The 19,428-nt window shown below is 45.4% G+C and overlaps 1 protein-coding gene across 1 annotated transcript; it reads right to left on the bottom strand.

The window, feature by feature from the left end:
* Nucleotides 1–608: 608 nt before the first annotated feature.
* Nucleotides 609–7,552, bottom strand: LOC112899907 (zinc finger CCCH domain-containing protein 24). The gene is made up of 15 exons (XM_025968565.1): nt 7,023–7,552; nt 6,328–6,420; nt 5,967–6,245; nt 5,797–5,869; nt 4,452–4,584; nt 4,224–4,377; nt 4,030–4,113; nt 3,805–3,927; nt 2,911–3,072; nt 2,699–2,833; nt 2,440–2,535; nt 1,801–2,307; nt 1,418–1,461; nt 1,082–1,321; nt 609–887 (listed from the first exon to the last, which is right to left on the bottom strand). Exons 1-15 carry the CDS (start codon nt 7,464–7,466, stop codon nt 845–847), a joined length of 2,610 nt encoding a protein of 869 aa, XP_025824350.1. The 5' UTR covers nt 7,467–7,552; the 3' UTR covers nt 609–844.
* Nucleotides 7,553–19,428: the final 11,876 nt, after the last annotated feature.

The following is a 19,428-nucleotide window of genomic DNA, read 5'->3' as shown; positions in this document are numbered from 1 at the left end:
GTGTGTCCCCCCTTAATAAATGAAATGAAATGCCCATCCATTTGCATGCTGGCCACCTAAAAACCTCATGCCTGCCTGCCTGCATCCATCAGTGAAGGCAGTGGCATTGGACTTGAGCAGCAGGCATGAATTTGATGCCTCATGCCTGGACCTACTGCAACCCAATCTCTGGGAATCATTTCCTTTTCCTTTTGATTTTTCCTTTGTGATCTGCTTTACATTTGGGCACCAGAAATCCTCCCCACCATCAGCATTAGATATTTGTTTAGTTTTGTGTTGGCCCCATTAAAGCAGATCTGGCCAATCACTGAAAACACAGAGTTACAAAAGACAAGGTTGCAACCGACAGCAATCTCATCTACAATACTGCTTTCTCCATCTCTCCTATTCGATTTAAATCCAAGCAATCATATCTGCGGTTTTTTAAAATTTTTGAAAAGAGGTGCAAATGATCATTAACCTTTGAGCTTTAGTTTAATCATTTTCTTAATGGCATTCATCTTTAATTCTAGCAAGTAACCAATGAGCAAGTGTCCAGTCTCGTCAAAATACCCTAGTGTTAACACATCATACCCAAAATGAGACGGCATGATTTAGGATGATGCAACTTAGGTAGGAACATGTCGTTATCTCTTTCAAATCCTGTCAGATCAAATGAAAAAAAGGACAAACCCACTCGCAAAACAATGAACAAAAAGATAAGTGCTATCACAGTTGGAATCGAGCCAACAATAGCTCCAGTACTTATGTATGGTTTTCCCTGACTAGGATGCCACTCCAGATTGGACCATCCATATAAAAGCTGGAGCAGGTACATTTGGTACTTAAATCCTCTGGCGTCCGTTTAACAGGAAACAGAATGTGTATCAACGCTGAAGTAGCCGATCCTATCAAGATGATGGTGAATATCAAACAGTAACCATCAAATGTCATGGCTTCTCAACCAAATAGATGTTACTAAGCATGTTACAATATGAGGACCAAACTGAGGAAAACTGATATGGTCCTCGACACACAATGGTTAAAATGACTAACAGGAATTTGAGGCACGATGCCTTGCATAGGCAGACACTTCCCTCACCTCTCGAAAAGCATAACCATCTCGCAGTGCGAGGTGTGAGGAAACAGATCCACTGCCATCGCCCTCTTGGGGATAAAAGGCTCAGAGTTTGGCATGGACTTCGTCCGCTGCCTAGCAAGACCAGCAGCACTCATAGATCGCCATCCTCGGTTGCCTTTGTTCTTTTCTTGTTTCTCAGATGTTGGGGTGCACAGCTCGATCGCATTGGCGACTAGGCTATCTGGATTGCAGGAAATGTACCTGCCATAGAAGAAAAGAAGAAAAGCAGTGAATTTCAGAACTGTTGTATATTCGACTAAGATAATGTAGCAGAATGCAGGTACGTGGAATACGTACACTAGACGTCGAATGAGTGGATGAGTCCTCAATGCCTTGATCACCTATAGAGAGAGATACTAGGACGTGAGTATATAACAAACATAAAACAAGTACAACTGCTCACCAGACTTTAGTCAGATAACGGGTGCTAGGTATTAACATGAAAATATTTGACAAATAACAAGATCCATTCTTTGAACTATCAAGGAATAACGTTAAGGCATATGGAGGACGAGGAATACACTAAGATAGCCAGGCGGCCAGGCCTATGATTAACTATGATTAAATACAAGGGGTAATTCACAGCACATTTAAACTCTAGTAGCAGGGGAGAAAAGAAAGCAGATTTTTCAGTAATTAACTATTACAGTCCTTTCAGCAAAATGTTAAAATTTACTTACAGTAGGGTGAAGGCCAACACGTGGAGGGTCCACAATGGCAACAACATTTCTGAACTGACATGCACTAGCAGCAAGCACATTGTTGTTTGGAATCGAAGAACTATCCTGGCATGTCTTGCCATGATCCAAACTATCAGCTGATGTTGCATCAGTGGGCTCATCATTGATCAATGATGCTTCCCCACAATTTTGTTCACCAGCAGCCTCATTGTGCTCATCAGGATTGGAATCAGCCTCTTTGTTAACCCTATACACTGAATCTCCCTTTATATCCTCATCACCAAAACAAGTGGGAAGATCAACTGATCTGTCTCGAGGCTGCTCATTTTCACCATTGTCGTTTTTCTCCATTGAACTGTCCATATTTTCACCATCATTCTCTGGGCAATTCATTGTATCCTCATTTTTGCTTGTATCATTGATTACCGAATTACTTTGAGAAGCTGCAATGTGTTGCTGTGGTGAACCAAGATATTCTGTGAGAAGGGACCCAATCACATCTTCAGCCTGTTTAATCCAAAAATATGAACTCAAATTAGATTATTTAAGCAAAGGTCAATGGAACTGAAAAGAATGATATGACAGTAGTTGATAATTAGAGAAGTGCTGTAAATTTCATGTACGGAATATGAGCCTCACCTTGCCACAGACAAAGCGGCAATTTTTTATGTCATTAATAAGAGCATTTCTGTGAGCATCTGAAACCGCCGATTCATTCATTTCAATCCCAACAACCTGTCACAATTAGTAACTAGATTTGAAAAAGATTCTTCCAAAGAAAATAGAGTCCTCTAACAAGACTCTACATAAGTTAATAAGAGCTCAGGTCTGGCCGTGTGTTACACTAGATAACAAGACTGATCGCTTAGAAACACATAAATTGTGGAAAAGAAATTACCATTCCAACACGATGTGCTAAGGTCAGACCAATAGTTCCAGTCCCACAACATACGTCAAAAAGTAATGTGTCCGAATTGAGATTGGCCCAATCACCAGCAAGGGTATACAGTCTTTCTGCAGCAAGAGTATTAACCTGCATAATCGTATGTCATTACTATATTTAACCACAGAAGTAGATTGGCAAAGTAACTTGCTATTTCAGCTACAGACCTGGAAAAAAGCTGTCGGTGATATGGAGAACTTTAAATTGCTGATGTGATCATGGATTCTCGTTTTATCTTCTGCTCCGCCTTCCAACTGATTTCCCTTTGGCATCAATAGTGGGATCAATGGACAGTCAGCAGGCGCAGCATTTGATATTCCTTTATGATCCTGCATGAATAAGTAGATTCCATTATTCTTCAAATATTTCAAGAACAACAAAGACAGACAACTTATCAATATAAGCTGCAAGAAACATCCACAAGGGATTGTTTGATCTTTATCAAAAGAATATCTCGTGAACTCAATTACAGGTCCTAACAACCTCAAATCTGGTTTGGTTAGGAAAGATGAAACCAAGATAAGAAGAAACATCAAATTTTAGCCAACACTCGATATCATGAGTTTTATGACAAGCCAACCCTTGTTTTTCATGAAATCAGTTTCCAATCTAGATTTCTCTACTGTTGAACTACTCATCCAAACAAAATAAAAACTTCTCCAACAAAATAATAAATAAAAAATCACTTTCCCTAAAAACAATATAAAAACCTATTTTCAAATAATCTTATTGCTAAATCTTTTTTTGCTAAATCCTATTTTTTATAAATCTTATTGACAGATTAACATGATCCAAACAACCACTAAAAACAAATGAATAATGGACTCAGTGTTAGGAAGGAACATATAAATTAGCAGCAGCCTTAAGTACTCCCAGAAAAATGTTAAGCAAGATTTCAGACTACCACGACAAAGTAAGTGATTAAAAATATATGCACCTTTTACTGGATAGCATACACTACGCTTCACATGGAAAAAATCCTATCCACTATCCAGATTGCATAAAATGCACAAAGGAAAAAATGCACAAAAATCATAGCTCTGAAGCTGGGAAAACATTACTTGCACTACAATAGTTGTTACTGGCAAGGGAGGTGAGCACGTTGTGGCGCCTTGTATCAAGGCAGCGGACAGCTTGTCAAACTCTTCTTTCATTAGAGCCTCATCAACATCTGTTGAACACACCTGAAAGTATAGGCAAAGTTTGATAGTGTGTCAGTGGTCAGCCACTAGGAATCTTTATAGCCATTGAAGTGATACTATAAGTGCATTTTTGCTCCAAACAACCTGCACAATAAGCATGACTTCTGATATTTGTGATTCCCCATTCTGTAAAACAACAGCTTCCGCTGGACACCTTCCCTCGCGAACCTGATAACAATCCCAGACTAAAGTGTTAAATCTAGAGTACTCCTAATTATATATCCAATACAAATATAAATAGAAGCATCTCACTAGGGTTTAAAAGTTAGAGAGCATACTGTGAATTGGCGCCAAAACCCACAGTTATCAACTCGGCTCCACAAAGGCAAGCTTGATGACTGCAGAAAATCTTGGAACATCTGAGCATATTTACAGGAAATTTCTGAGACGTTTGGGCAGTTCACAGGTTCCTCAACAGCAGTCACACCTTCCCTAGAATCATGTTGTACCAGTCATTATTACTGGAATTAAGAGCAGTGAAGAAAATGAGAAAGAGATAAGCCAACCTGAAATTCCCAAGCATAAATCCTACTGTCTTCTTGCCCTCCAAAGAATATCCTACAGAGAACTCACACTTGTTACGGTATCCATCAACAATGGGGGACTCCAAAATGCCTTCGAGCTTGCAAGGAAGACCACCTGAGCAATTGAGCAGGTCATTACTACACAGTAAAAAAAAGTAGAGAACATTTCTCCTAATGAAATGAAATGCAGCTCTCCTTCCTGTTTGAGAAAAAAAAGATAGAGAACAGAAAGCCATTTCCAAGAATCTAAGCACAGGTCATTGCAAAGACCACAATAAATGCATCCTGCTAAGCTGAAAAAGCAAGTTTTGTGTACCCAGTTGTTTCAGAAGTCAGAACAATGAGAAGTGCATGCTCCAAATATTTGAGATTATAATTGCCAAGCATCTCAGATACTGGTGCAAAACAAATTTATACATGTTCCGAGTAAACGAAGTATATTAGATTTCATTTATTTTTCATGAAGAGTTGGAATGCATGCTATCAATGTCCACATTTCACCAAAAGAAAGGCATGGTTGCCACACGTTTTATACTCAAGCACTGCATATCACACGTCTTTGCCTGGAGATTCTAACGCTTTGTCTGCTATTGAAATGATGTATGGAAGCATTGAGGACAGAAGCATTGCTTGGGTGGAACTGTGATAATTAATCTTTACAAGTTTGGATCATGGAATTTTGTAATTTGGAATATAAAGGCAGTGATTTAGTTGTAGAGTCCTCAACATTCAGATGGGCTAATCATCATAGGATAATGCAAAATTGAATAAACAGAAACAACATAGTGGACAATTAGATGTTCCCTCAGCACATACATGTACCTATCTGCATATGATGATTAATACTTGTATATTCACTAGATATTTGCATTAACATGGGTAATATTAAGTAAGCACTAAATTGCATGTCCGTCAACACTACATTTAACTCTTCCGAGGATGGAGATTGTATCAGTTTACTCATAATCCCACGTGGTCTGCCCAGATATGCATTATATTTCTGTCATTCTGCCAAAAAATCCAACAAAAAGCATGCCATAGAATCATGTTTATCCATATAGTTGTCTAAAAGAGTCTGCACGGGATCATCAGAAGTAGACCGATTGCTTATGCATGGCTAAAGCCAAAACAAGCTACAGGTGTAATTATATTTGATGAGAACATGTTACAGTACTAGTTGAGGCATTTCTTTGAAAAAAACAAAGACAACGTAAACTATCCGATCGTGAGGGGAGCTAGATCAGCTCATCGCCCTCCGTTAATAGAGGTTATCTTAATTACTGAGAATAAAATGTACAGATGCAACACAATAAGGTAAGGACATTACCAATTTCCTTTGATTTAAAAATCCAATTAGGAAGGGGAATGGCAGGTGGGCAAGCTTTCCTAGCATTGCGAGTCTATGATACAAGGCAATAACAAAATTGGTTAGTAATTTCTGCAGAAACATAGTAAAGCACTGTTTAAAACAGTATAAGGATATGAAATTGTTCTTACAAGTCTCTTCAATATTTGTGCCATTGAATGTTTTTTGTGTTCTAGCTGATCATTGTAAGGCATAAGGGCAAGGGGAGTAACAGCATCACGAGCACTTTTTTTACTTGATGCAACCACTTCAGATGCAGATGTTTCCCCAGCAGGAGTAGCAGGACTACTACCATTTTCTGTTGCAGTTCCATTAGCAACAGGCCCTTCAGCACGAACTTTCTGATGAGACCTACGATTAGCATCAGATATCTTTATTTCCTTTCCACCAGAAGGATTCTCCTTGAGGACCTAATCAAGTCGAGAGGAAAACGTCAATCTTAATTTCAAAGAAACCTCGACAGGTTGCTAGAATGAACAGACAGATAATTACCTGAACGGCATGTGTTAATTGCTCGACACTTTCAAAAGTCACAAAACCAACTGTCATTCCCTTCTTCTTCTTTGCTGTCGCATACGAGATTCCCTGCAGCAGCATAGTTTTTAAATTGTAGCATTTAGATTGGTGAAATCAGCGTAAAAAAAAGGCTTGACAAATGCAAAGTCATATCCTATCTCTTGGAAGGAAAAAATAAAGGAAATTGGCTACATGACACTCCATATGTGTGGGATTTCTGTGGAACACTGTAAAACCGCCCTCTAGCTCACGGACGCAAGAAATCCTATTTTCCGTTAGATAAACATTGCACCACAACAAATGCCACATACTTGAAGGTTCTGTAGCATATTTGCAAAAGAAATCCTGCCAAGGTACTGAAGTATCAAATTTGCTAGAACTTAATTGACAAATTACAAATATTTTTTGTTCAAAAAACATTAGTTCATGCCTGGTCGTTTCCAAGTGTGTTAAATAAACATGATCCAATTCCATCCCCCCAATGTTCCTAAAATACTCATGGACAATGAACACTCCGATGCCACTGCTAGACAGAATCAACTTTGCTTAGAACTTCAATGTATTAAGCCAATCATTCCAGCCCCAACAGTAATTCAATCTAATGCTATTTCCTAATGCCGGAAAAGCAGAGTAGAGTAACCAAGGAATTTAACACAAAAAGTACGACATGCCTGGTCTTGGAGGAAGGCCTTGAGCCTATCAGCCGTCCACCCCCTGGGTAGGCCGACGAGGCACTTGTCGAGCGACTGCTCATCCACGGTGACCTCCTCCTCGGCCTCCTCCTGGGCCTCCGCGGCGACCTTGCGGAGCTTCTTGGCGCGGTGGGATGTGGGGTCCCAGGTGCCGTCGGCCCTCGGGCGGAGCTCCTCCTCGGTGTGCGCGTAGCGGCAGGACTCCCCGTGGCTGCACCCTTCGGCGCCGGCGCCGCGGCGGCGGAAGTAAGAGCACAGGCTCGTCTTCCACATCGGGTGCCGGCTGCCGCTGGCCGCATCCTCACCGGAGGCGGCGGGTACAGATGGCGCGTCTACGACAGCCGCATCCGGCGATCCTTCCTCCCTCTTGCGCTTCTCTCCGGCGAGTTCGGGCTGCGACGGCGGTGTCGTGGTGTCCTCCATGGCGGCGATGGCGGCGGCTGTGTGCGCGGAGGGTTGCAGAGAGTAGCAGTTTGCAACCGAAGGATTTGTCTTGGGCCTTTTGGTTGGAAAGCAAGTGGGCCGTCGCTTCTTCTATTTTGGGTCTGGATGGAAAACGGCCTGCTTGCTGCGTTCTTGGGCTCCTCCTCTCAAGAAAAGTTATGCTGTATTCTTGGAGTTTTTTTTAAAAGGGATAAAAAAATAATAAAATTCGAAAAGGGGAGCCGGATGGGAAAAATTAGGAAAATGGGTACCTTCCGCCCTTTGATCGGGAGGAAAGGAACCTCCCGCCCACCCATCGGGCGGGAGGTTCGGAAAAAATTTCCAGGAGCCTCTTCGCGAATAAGAAAAATTTCTTATTCGCGAAGAGGTCCCTGAAGCAGGCCTCCCGCCCGACCAGCGGGCGGGAGGTCCCCCGATTGTGATTTTTTTTTATATTCTCTTAGAATTTATGTTTCACAAACTATTTGAAATTCAGACTTTTTTCAAATACAAGATTTATTCGTCATACTCTTATGTATGCATATAAAATTTTAATTTAATTTTACGAAAAAGATTACGGTATCTAAAAGTCGTACGAGATAGTTAAACGATAATGTTTTGCAACGTAGAATTCAAATATTCTGTCTTCAGTCAATGCGGCAAATATTACAAATACACATCCAGGTGTGATACAATCTCAACGCGGCAAATATTACACATGAACAAACAACGTTCAAATAAAATTGCAACTAAATGATGCCTGATGACATACTAGCACTCGATCGGCGACGTCTCCCACTCCTTGATGCAACCGGAGGTCTTCCATCTGTAGCATCACATATAGGGCCAGCTTCAGCAGAACTGGGGCCAGCATCATTGTTTGGACAACGTTTATACATGTGTCCAATCTGATTACATGCACTGCAGCGCTGTATCCTCGGACAAAGCTCTGACTCATCCATATCATTACGAATACGCCGTGTCTGACGGCGCCCTCTCTGGACCCGTGATGATCTTGGGTCTGGAATATATATATATAACAGGATTCGCTGTCTCAGTGAACGATCCAACCAAACAGAACCCATAGATCTCATACTGCCAGGTGCTGGCAATTGTCTCCTTTCTGAAGTAATGGGAAACATATATATCGACAGGATGTCGAATATCCGCACAAGCAGCCATTACATGAGAACAAGGTAAGTGCAGCAACTTGGGCCTCATGTATGAGCAACAACAAGTTCCATCAAACTTGAGAATGCACTCCTTTACAGGAGTTTGACGTCTCATGCCACGTCGCGCCCTATCTTTAGGAGATACCTCAAACTTGAGCTCCTGTGTACCACATTGCCGTACGTGGTGTAGCCGGACGCTTTCTGCTTTCTTAGTCATATATTCTGTTACCATGAATCCAAAATTTCTGTCACAATCTCGCATGAATACCTAATTTTTAGTGAACCGCTCCCTAAAGTAATCGGTACTGTGACACTCAGGTAAATAGTATGGTCACACCCTAGGTTTTTAGTATGTGGTTATGTGTAAAGTGTGGCAAAAGTGTGTTTAAAAATGTTAATGATAAGTAAAGGTGATTGTTTGTATAATTGTATTTAAATCAGGGTCCTTTTGTGCTAAATGGGTGAGCATAGAGGGTAGATTTGGAAAGTATGAGGGTTGTTTTGTAAAAGTTAAAAACTTATGTTTAAAACGCAAAAATAGGTGAAACTACCTTTTGGATGTAAATGTGGTGTAATTTTAAAATAGGATTTATACAAGGTTTAGAGATCTTGCTAAATTTCATTTTGATTGCAAAACTTTAGCTCTTCTGTGGGTGAGCCTTAAAGCAAAGTTGTGTATTTTGAAAAACTACACATTTTTGCTTTTGGGTCCATCTTCATTTGAGCAGTGGTGTGTTCATGCTTTACAGTTAGGCCCCTGAGTTTTCTACTTTTCACAGCTGGGTCCTCTGTCTTCCTCCTCGAGTCCCCGAGCTCCTCTGCCTTCCCTGCCGCGCGCGCGTGCCTTCTGCCGCCGGCCGCCCTCGAGCGCCTCCACCTCCTGCTTCCCTTGTCCACGCGTCGCCTTGCCGTCCCTTCCACCGCCCGTGCCTTTCCCGCTGTCCTCTCCTCCCTTTGCCACGAAGAGCCACCGGAACCGAGCGTCCGCCACGAGACCGAGGAGGTTCGCCGGCGCCGCTCACCGTCTTGCGCCCAGACCCGTGACCTCTCTCCTCCTCTCCTTCTCCTTTCTTCCAGTGGAGTCGTGCCTGCCTTATAAGACCAGACCGGGCTCCCTCCTTCTGCTGTTTCTTCCCCTGTCCTCCTCTCTGCGACCACCAGCACCAAAGCGCCGCCGCTCATCTGTCGCCGGAAATCCTCCCCAACCGCACCACCCCGCTCCGATTCCGCTGGCCCAGAGTTTCCTCACCTCCTCCTCTAGCTCCTCAGCCTCATCCGGATCAGCCTCGAGCCGCCTCTCGCCGGAATCGTGCCCACCCCGAGCCGCCCCTCATCGACGCCGCCCGAGCTCGGCCTCGTCGTCGACAGCACGCACCACCGCCTCTTCGTCCAATCCAAGTATGGAAATCGGCTCCCCACATCCCACTGATGCTCATGCGCGTGGTAAACCCCCGTGTTCGCCGGCCCTTGTGACGCCCTGAAAAATTCACTTAATTAAATCATGCGCAAGAGTGATTCGTAAAAACGGTTCGACGTCAAAACCCTAACCCTAACCGGATTGCTGCCCCGTTCCGCATCGCTCGATGGCTTGTCGCCCACGCGCGACCGCCCGCCGAGATTAGCGCCGGCGCGATTCCTTTCTCGCGCGACACGCGAATCCCGCGCGCGCGTGGCCGACCGGCCGCGGTCGCCGCCGCGACCGGCGCCGACACGCCCCCCTCTCTCTCTCTCTTTCTCTTTCTCTCTCTTTTTCCTTTTTCTTTCCTCTTCCATTTCTTTTCTTTTCTTTTTCCCAATCTCCCTTTCTCTTTTCTCTTTTCTCTTTCCCCTTCTTCTTTTCCTTTCTCCCTCCCTCTTCCTTCTCTCTGCCGCGAGCTGCACGCCGCCCAGGCCGTGGGCCTGCGCTGCCCCGGCAGTGCCGCGCGCACGCGCTCGCTCCGCGTGCCCCGCGTGCCCACGCGCCGCGCGCCGCCCGCGCACGTGCGCGCGCCGCCCGTCGTCAGCCGCGCCGCCCGCCGCTGCTCCCTGCCGCACCCCGCGCGCGCGCCCGCCCTGTGCTCGCACAGCGCCACCCCCCCCCACGTGCCCTCGGCACCTGCACCCCGCCGCCACGCCGCGTCACGACGGCCGCGAGTGGCCAAACGCCATTGATGGCTGCCCGCGACCGCCGCTGGCCGAGCCCACCGCCCCACCGCCTCGGCCACCTATAAAAGGGGCCGAGGGGCATCCCCAGCACCTCACCACCGCCACCCCCGCCCAGACCCTCGCCCCCCCTTGCTCCAGCGCCGCCCCGACGAGCCGCCCTGCTGCCGCCGCCCCTGCTTCCATGGGCACCCCCCCTCGCTGCGTCCCGAGCCAAGGTGAGGCCGGGGATGGAATCCCCGTGCCCCCCTCCCCCTTTTCCCCCACCCCCGGACCGCCGCCATGCCCCGGGCCGCCGCATTAGGCCGGCGCCGAGCTCCCCTCCCCTCTCCTCTGTTTCCTGAAGGGAGGAGGAAGAAGGTGGCCCCTTTTACGCAAAACCCCCTGGCCTCCCCTGTATTTCCCCAAAGAAAACCCCCCCCCCCTTTTAGGAGCACCCCTATCCACCCATTCTTTGCAAAAGAAACCTCGCCCTTTTAATATTTCAAATTGAGCCCTCCAATACACGAACCTAAATACGCATGGCCCTTTTTTTAGCAGGTCCGAGTATTTTTAGGGTTCGCGAAAAGGTCCTTACCCCCTCGGGGTAATTACAAGCGAGCCCGGGACCCCCGTTTAATCCCTGAAACCGTCTTTAACACGTCATTTTATGTGCGAAACGACCTCCGATTGACCCGAAACTTTACCACTCCGTTCCTAGTATAGTTCTAACCACGCCATTAAGAAACCACCCGAAAATATTACCCCTAACTCCGTAACTAAATTATTTCCGATTCAAGCCCAACGATAAAAGCTTTTAGTTCTTTCGCTTGATTGTATGTCTGTTTGTTTGCGTCGTAGGACACGGAGTGAACGAAGAAGTTCCCGACTGCGACCAAGCAACCGAGGACCAGTTCTGCGACCTCGAACCCGAAGGACAGTGCTTCGATCAGGACCTTTCGCAAGGACTTGACGATGGCAAGTTCAATTCCGCCCTTTGATGCATGTTTCTGTCCTAGTTTTTATAAACACAACCCAGAGGCCTGTTTTATAAAATTGCATGGTTTTGTGTGCTGAAAACATGGTAGGATAGCCACCCCTACTTGTGATAACCATACCTTGACCACCTGATTTTGCAAAGAAAGTGTGTGTACGTGTGGGAAGGGATAAAGTGTGGTTTTGAAAAGTGAGTTAGACGGGATGGATGGCATTTCTGTGTCAATTGCCGTTGGTGTGCTCGTACCTGTGTGGTTGAGCGAGGAAGGGAGATATCCATCTTGTCACCCCTAAGGACCGAGTTGATGTGTCATCTCACCTAGCTTCCTGTCGTGCAAACCACTTGACCGTTGTATGGGCAACGGCTTAGCATAAATCCCACTAGTTAGTCTGGTAGCCATCAGGAGAGCTGAGAGCAACGGGTGATCAAGGAGAAGGGATAAGCTCTGTGTGACTTATGCCCCGGTTAAACCTCGGAGATAGGTCGAATGACCCCTTGATGGATCCCGTGGTGGCTAGTCAGGTCTAGCTAAGGTGGGTAATGGCTTTGTTGGGATCTGCACCGACACTAAGGTGATCGTGCTGTGGTACCCCACCTGTGGGTAAAGTTGCACACCTCTGCAGAGTTGAAAATCTATTCGAATAGCCGTGCCCACGGTATTGGGCAAGTTATGGTGTGGTCATATAACTAGTGTTTCTCTCCGGGAATGGTTGAACTGGTGTGAGTCGTTTGGAAAGTGTCCGGCAGTTGTGCCGTGTGCTACGGCGGACGGGGAGTCCGGTAGCAGTTTAAAACCTGGATCCGTGTGGATCAACGCTGTGTGCTCCTTGGTACTGGAAAACTCGTTTTGAAAATGCTTTTAAAACAAACCCCTGCATATAACCGAGTTTTTCCGTAAACGAACCATAACCTTATCCTTGGAATACCTCGTGCATTAAATTCTGTTATACCCCCCCCCCCTCCGTGGGTGTGATTGGACTTGCTGAGTATGTTTGTACTCACCCCTTTCTTACTTTTACAGTGGAAGACCCAGACTACGTCCCCGAAGACAACGAGTAGGGTTTCGTCCTGCACCCAGTCTTGCCTGTGGTTGAGGCCACTGTTGGATTCCGCATGGCGCAAGACTCTGATGATCCTCTTTTCGTAGCTAGTGTAGTAGTGTGGGTTTTAGTTGTAATCCTCGCGATAGTGGCGCTTCACTGCCCATTACCGCGAAGAGTTGTACGGTGATGTACCATCTGATGTAATAAAAGTGTTATCAGCCTCCTGGGACTGATAAATTAACACTTTTAAGTCTCCCTGATGGGGGGGACGCTTCAGCCCTTCGCCGGGAATGGCATTGCGCCGCCACGGCCGCCACACCTCTCCGTCGCCGACCATGTCCCGCGGTTGCCCGTCGAACACCACCCCTCCCAATCCCTTCCTTGGACTCTGTAGGTCATGTCTGGCCAGTTCTCCCCCGCCGGCGAGGACGCGTCAGGACCGAGAAGCCGGCCGGCGTCGGGGCCCGGCAAGGGCTCTTATGCAAATAAAAGACTTAGTCCAAGGGCCCCAATGCAAAGATGCCGAGACCCCTCCCCCCCCCCTTTCTATGTGCTGTTATTTTATGTGTGTGCTTTGCTGCCTTGCAAAATTCATAAAAAATCATAGAAAAATCCAAAAATTGCAAAATTAGTTTTGCCAGAAAGTAGATTTCAAACCCTACAACTTTTGTTTATGAAGTTTGATATGAAACCAAATACTTTTGTACCTATTTTAAATCTAAAATTAAAGGGTATTTGGTGTATAGCTTCTACATTTTAACTTTGCTTCTCATGATTTTTGGCATGTATATTCTGTGAGCTATATGTAACCTTGTGTTAAAATTTCAAACTTATATTTGTTTTATAACTTAACTTCTTTTGAATTTAGGCAATTCAAATTTGAAATGTTAGCTAAGCATGTTCTATAAACCTAATTAGTCTAGATCTTTTTGTTATACTCTAATGTGTTAACTTTTAGTATGTAATTAAGTTTCCAAAACTTTATGATCCTTTTTACTTAAAGTTTTGAATTTAAATTTTAAATTCAAATTCAAATGTTCTAGTTCTTGTTTGCAATAGATTCAGTGATATCCTCATGATTTCTTTTTATTTCATGAACTCTTGTGTGTTGATTTGGTGAATTGCAACATTTGAAACATAAGATCTTAAATTTAAATCTCGTCTTACTTATTTTATTGCATCTCATATAGAATCAACGACGCTTGACGACGGAGATTACGAGTTGGTCTTAGGACAAGACCAAGGGTTTTCTGAAGATTCAACCCAAGCCGTCGAGGAACTAATTGAAGCCCCGAACCAAAGTTCGGAAGCCTCTGACACTCCTGTCCCCAACCCCACTCAAGAAGGCAAGCCCCGGACATGACCCCTACTTTGTCTACGCTGCAAATTATAATGCTTATATCTATCTATGCATTACGTCTAGGAGTTGAAATGAAACCCTAGTTGCATAAAATCTTAGGAATCCAATGTATTGTACCTGAGTCCTTGTCGCTTAAATGCTCTGCTAAATAGGACCGGTAAAAGTCGGGTGATTTCCTGTCACTCACGCGATATAGGAGTTGCTTGTTTACAATTCTGCAACCACTATAAGGATAATGGACAGGGTCATGTGTTGTATCATGACCTGAAGGTTACCCTGTCTGTTTTGTTAAAAGTGGTTAAGGCTGAACCATGTGGTAGTGGTGGCTAAGCGTTTGAAAGTACTAGCCACATACCGCGAAATATGGTAAGCGGTAAGCCTAGTACCCGAGTGGCCCGGCAAATGGAACACGTCTCCACCACTCGATCTTTATTTTATGTTTACATGCACCGACGTGTGGGAGTACGTTCTGCATGGCAGACAGGAATACGGGTTTTGTAGTCGCGCTACAGACGTATATCCTGCACAATTGATGTGCGTACGGTCCTGCAGTCGCTTGTGGTGGCCCTGGTCCATAACCTGGAATATGAGGGAAACGGTTGCTTGGAATGACCTTTGGATGTTCCAGGCGTGTGAGTTAGGTTTACCTTGCAAGGTTTGAATTCGATTCAGAATCGTCCGCCTCTCACGAGGATTGGGACTGTTTATCCCTTTTACCACAGAAAGTAAAAAGTGTAATGGTTGAAATAATCTTGATGGATGATAATATCTATCTTACTTGTTTAGTATAGGTGCTTACCTAGATGGCTAATCAAACTAGAATCTGGAAGCTAAAACTTGAACATAAGTTATACTCTTAGTTGCCTTTCAGCTAAAAACAACCTAGAACCCTAGTAATGCCATCATGAGTCTAGTTACGGGCTAAAGTATACCCAACTCGGGTAAGCCTTGCTGAGTATTAGCATACTCAGACTTGCTAATATCTGTTTCAGGTATGATCTTCGAGAATCCCACGGACAACCCTGTGTGGCCAACGTCCGTTCCTTTTGGCTGGTCCGTGGAGTGGGACCCGTCCCCGGCAGGCAGTGACCCTCCGGAGTGACACCAGGCCTTGGGCTAAGCGTGGTGTCCACCTTTGCGACGTGTGTAGTCGCGTAATCTTTTCTTTCCGCTGTGAGTTTGGACAAGCTGTTCTGCTTGTCAGTTTGAACACGGTTGTATAAGTTTACTTACGCTTAAACCTGGTTTGTAATAATGTTTGATTATCTGTAAATTAAAAGTTGATGAGCTGTCCTGTGATTGTAAACTCACCTTCGTGCGAGGTAAACCTGCTTCGATCCTGTTGAACCGTGGTTGTATCGGGCGGAGACCCGACAGACCAATGGATTGTTCCGTTTGAAGTGCGTTAAGATAATAGCAGTTAATCATTAGCGCACTTGAGCCGGAATAATCCAGGCGGTTCTGCCACAGGTACATCCGCAGACGATGAATTCCACAATTGCAACCAATGGAAGCCCACGGACACCTCGCAGCACCCAATTGTAAACCTCGACGAAGTTGGTGGTCATTATGCCGTACCTTGCACCATCGGTATTATAAAGTAACGCCCACTTCTCCTTGGGTTCATTCTCAATCCATTCAGAAAAGGTTTTCACCGTTGACCCAGACCTTCTGCGAGTACGTGTAGTATCTGTTGGCAAAGGGCACAAAGCCTCTGCTTCATCCTGTGCAGTTATGTTTTTTGATGCGTCCTCAGCTCTTTTCTTTCCGGTCAGTTCATCAAGTTTCTGCCACTGCTTGTTAAATTTTTGCTGATTCATTTCCTTGCATAGCCTCTTGAACATATCCATAAGGTGCTTGTTCTTGAACTGCCTGAAAAAGTTTGCACCGATATGTCTCATGCACCACCTACTGCGAACATCACGCCACTTGGGCGGCTCTCCGGTCTCCACACACCCTTGCTACAAATCTAGTATTGCCCTCAGTATGCCGGCGTGACGATCATGAATCAGGCAGACATCTTCCCTATCCCGAACAACTACAAGCTTAATCCGTTCCAGGAACCAGTACCAACTATCTGTGTTCTCACTCTCAACAAAAGTAAAAGCAACAAGCAGCAATTGATTGTTTCCATCCACTCCAATAGCTGTCAGCATTTGCAATCTATACTTTCCTGTGAGAAAGGTCCCGTTGATGCACAGGAGAGGCCGACAGTGATGGAATGCGTTAATGCATGGACCCAAGCTGAAAAAGACCCGCTGCAATGTGTAGGGCGGACCTTCTCCTCTGTCTAGAGTTTTCAGGTCATAATAGCTTCAGGATTTCTCTGACATAGGACGGCCAGCAATCGAGGAACATTATCATATGCCGCCTCGAACGTACCAAACCTCATCTCCAACACCTTTTGTTTTGCACACCACGCCTTGCTGTACGAGATGGTATACTTGTACTTTTCCTGAATATACCTGATAATAGACTTTGGTTCATATGACAAGTTGTCTACTATCGTTTCGTACATCTCATTTGCGATGTATTGCGACGTGAGGTTGCGATGGGTCATCTGCACCCCAGGCAAATGACAAGTGTGCTGAATGACAATGGAGTATTCCCAATAATCTTTCCATTTACCCTTATAGGCATGCGCCCGCCACGGACAGCCATCCTTCACACATACCACATCGTACTTACGAGATTTGCACCCGACTGTTTTAAACTCTCGCATAAGAGAGAGAGACCAGCACTTAACAGCTTCCTTCACCTCTTCAATTGAGTGGTACCTTGCACCCTGGATAATTTCATTCTTCCTGCAATCCGAAGGCCAGCTAGATTCATCATCTACAACAAGATGACTGAAGTCACTGCTTATCCAATCTTGAGGCACATCATCGTCATCATCAGATGAATCGGCAGTCATTGCTTCGTCCAATTCACATTCTTCGTCTTGCAGCTGTTCAACAATAAAGGGTATGTTTTCCCCCTCATCAGCCACATATTGAGGTGCTGCGGTCCCACCTGCCTCAATGTTTGCCTCCTCAACTTCTTCATCAATATTTTCATCCCCCGGAGCAGCTTCAATGTTTATCAAAGGGTTCTGGTGCACACTGACAAGGAGTACCAGTGGCCATTGCTAATGACTTGCATTTTGCAGATAAGTTAACCAGTCCTCGTTGCTTGCAAGTGGCATCAGCTCCCAGATCAAAGCGTGAGTGGTACGATTTATGATGCATTGAACACTCACAGTGTGTGTCTCCTGATTAATCCTTAATCCCCTCATTAACCAGTTGCATAGGGATTCAAATGTCCTCTCGTGCGGTCTGGTAATTCCTCTGACCGCACAGTTGAATTCACTTAAATCTACCCCATTTGGCCCATAAATCACATTTCCTTCTCCGTAATATATACTGAAAATACCCTTCTCAGAAGACATATCTGAAAATACCGCACAGTTGAATAAACTAGTTATACTACATATTAATACACAACGACGACCCTAAGTTTCAGCGATTCTCAGATTATATTTTACAAATTCTAAACTATTCAGAATATCAATTATACTAAAAACAAATGAAAATACTAAAAACTATTCAAAACATAACTACTCTATGAAATATTTCCTAGATTATAGTTATTTTCAAGTAATTATACGGCTAGAATGAGAATATACCTCCAAATCAACGTGTGAACAGGGTTTTGCCGCTTCCTCTTCTCTCTTCCTCTCCTCTCTTTCTTTTTTTTCTGATTTTTGCTGGATAAAATGAAATTTTTGGGGCAGGTTCGGGCTTATATAGCCCGGGGGGGGGACCTCCCGCCCAACCAAAGGGCGGGATGCCCCTCAGGATAGCATCCCGCCCTTTGGGTGGGCGGGATGCCCCCCAGGCCCCGGCAGGGACCTCTTCGCAAATAAGAAATTTTGCGAAGAGCCCCTCAAGGAACCTCCCGCTCAAAGGGCGGGAGGTACCCATTTTCCTAATTTCTCCCATCTGGCTCCCCTTTTTCAATTTTTTTTTATCCCCTTTTTAAAAAAAACTCGTATTCTTGTGCCATCGCCCATCGGTTCTGCAGAAATATTAGGCAGTTGATGGTCGCAGAAGGTCCATGTACAGCCCATCGCCGCCGAGGCTGTCTGAGTTAGGATTTTAGGGAGGGTGGCTGCCGGCGAGGGGTGGGAGGTGGGAGGAGCGGTCGGTGGTGGGGCTAGGATGGAGATCGAGGCGGCAGTTTTAAGGTTTCGGATTTTCGGATGTGGGGTGGCTTCCATGGCCGACGGCTATAGATGGTTGAAGTCGGGGGCGGCGGCAGTGGTGGAGGTTCGGCCGGCGGCAGAGGCAAAGCGGCGCTCGGCTAGGCAGGGCTGGATCCCCGGCGGGTGGTGGCTGGCGGCGGGCAAGAAGAAGACTGAGGTCGAAGACTGTTAGACCCGGGGCCACGGGACTGTGTACATAACGTAGTTTAAATAGGCTTAAGAGATAAAGCCCGTCTTATCTCTTATTTACCTCATTTATCTCTTATTTATCTCGTATGAATACGAGATAAAGCTAGTCGGTACAGAAGGAATCTACTCGAGTTGTATTTGGTTACGATTACTTATCTGGTATTGGGCTAGGATTCTTGTAACCCTGACCTCCCGGATATATAAGGAGGAGCAGGGACCCATTCAAAACACAACATCAAGACTCAAGGGAATACAAACCACTATACAGGACGTAGGGTATTACGCACCTCACGGCCCGAACCTGTCTAAATCTTATATTCCTTGCACCTTCGAGTTCCTGATCTCAGCGTCTCCTCACCTAAACTTACCACTTTAGGTATACCCCCTCGATGGGTAGCCGGTAAAACACCGACAGCTGGCGCACCAGGTAGGGGGCACAGCGGCGGCGGCTGCCGGCTGGAGTTGTGGACAAGGGGGTGGGGGAGGCGGGAAGCAGAAGATGAGGCGGGGGAGGCTTTTGTGATGCTTTAACTGCCAGTCACGTATATGACTCCTAACAACATCCCACTCTGCCAGTAGAGAATTGGGTGTTTGGAAATATTTTTCCTTAGGGCCTGTTTTCGACCCTCAGAATTGGGTTAAATTGGGATCACTTTCTGGGTTAGTCTATTTGTGGGTGTCCTTAAAAAAGTAGAAGTTCTACTTTCGGGGGCTATTAGGATTCACACGTGTGACTAGCAGTCAAAGTGTTACTGTCATATTTTCCAAAACCGTATATCCAAATCAAAATCCGACTACATCATTGTGTTCCTTACGACGAAATCTTTGAAAAGATCG

This window comes from Panicum hallii, chromosome 7 (assembly GCF_002211085.1).
Source record: "Panicum hallii strain FIL2 chromosome 7, PHallii_v3.1, whole genome shotgun sequence".
Lineage (NCBI taxonomy): Eukaryota > Viridiplantae > Streptophyta > Magnoliopsida > Poales > Poaceae > Panicum > Panicum hallii.
The sequence above is the reverse complement of the archived record's forward strand: the minus strand, read 5'-3'. Positions and strand labels throughout refer to the sequence as shown.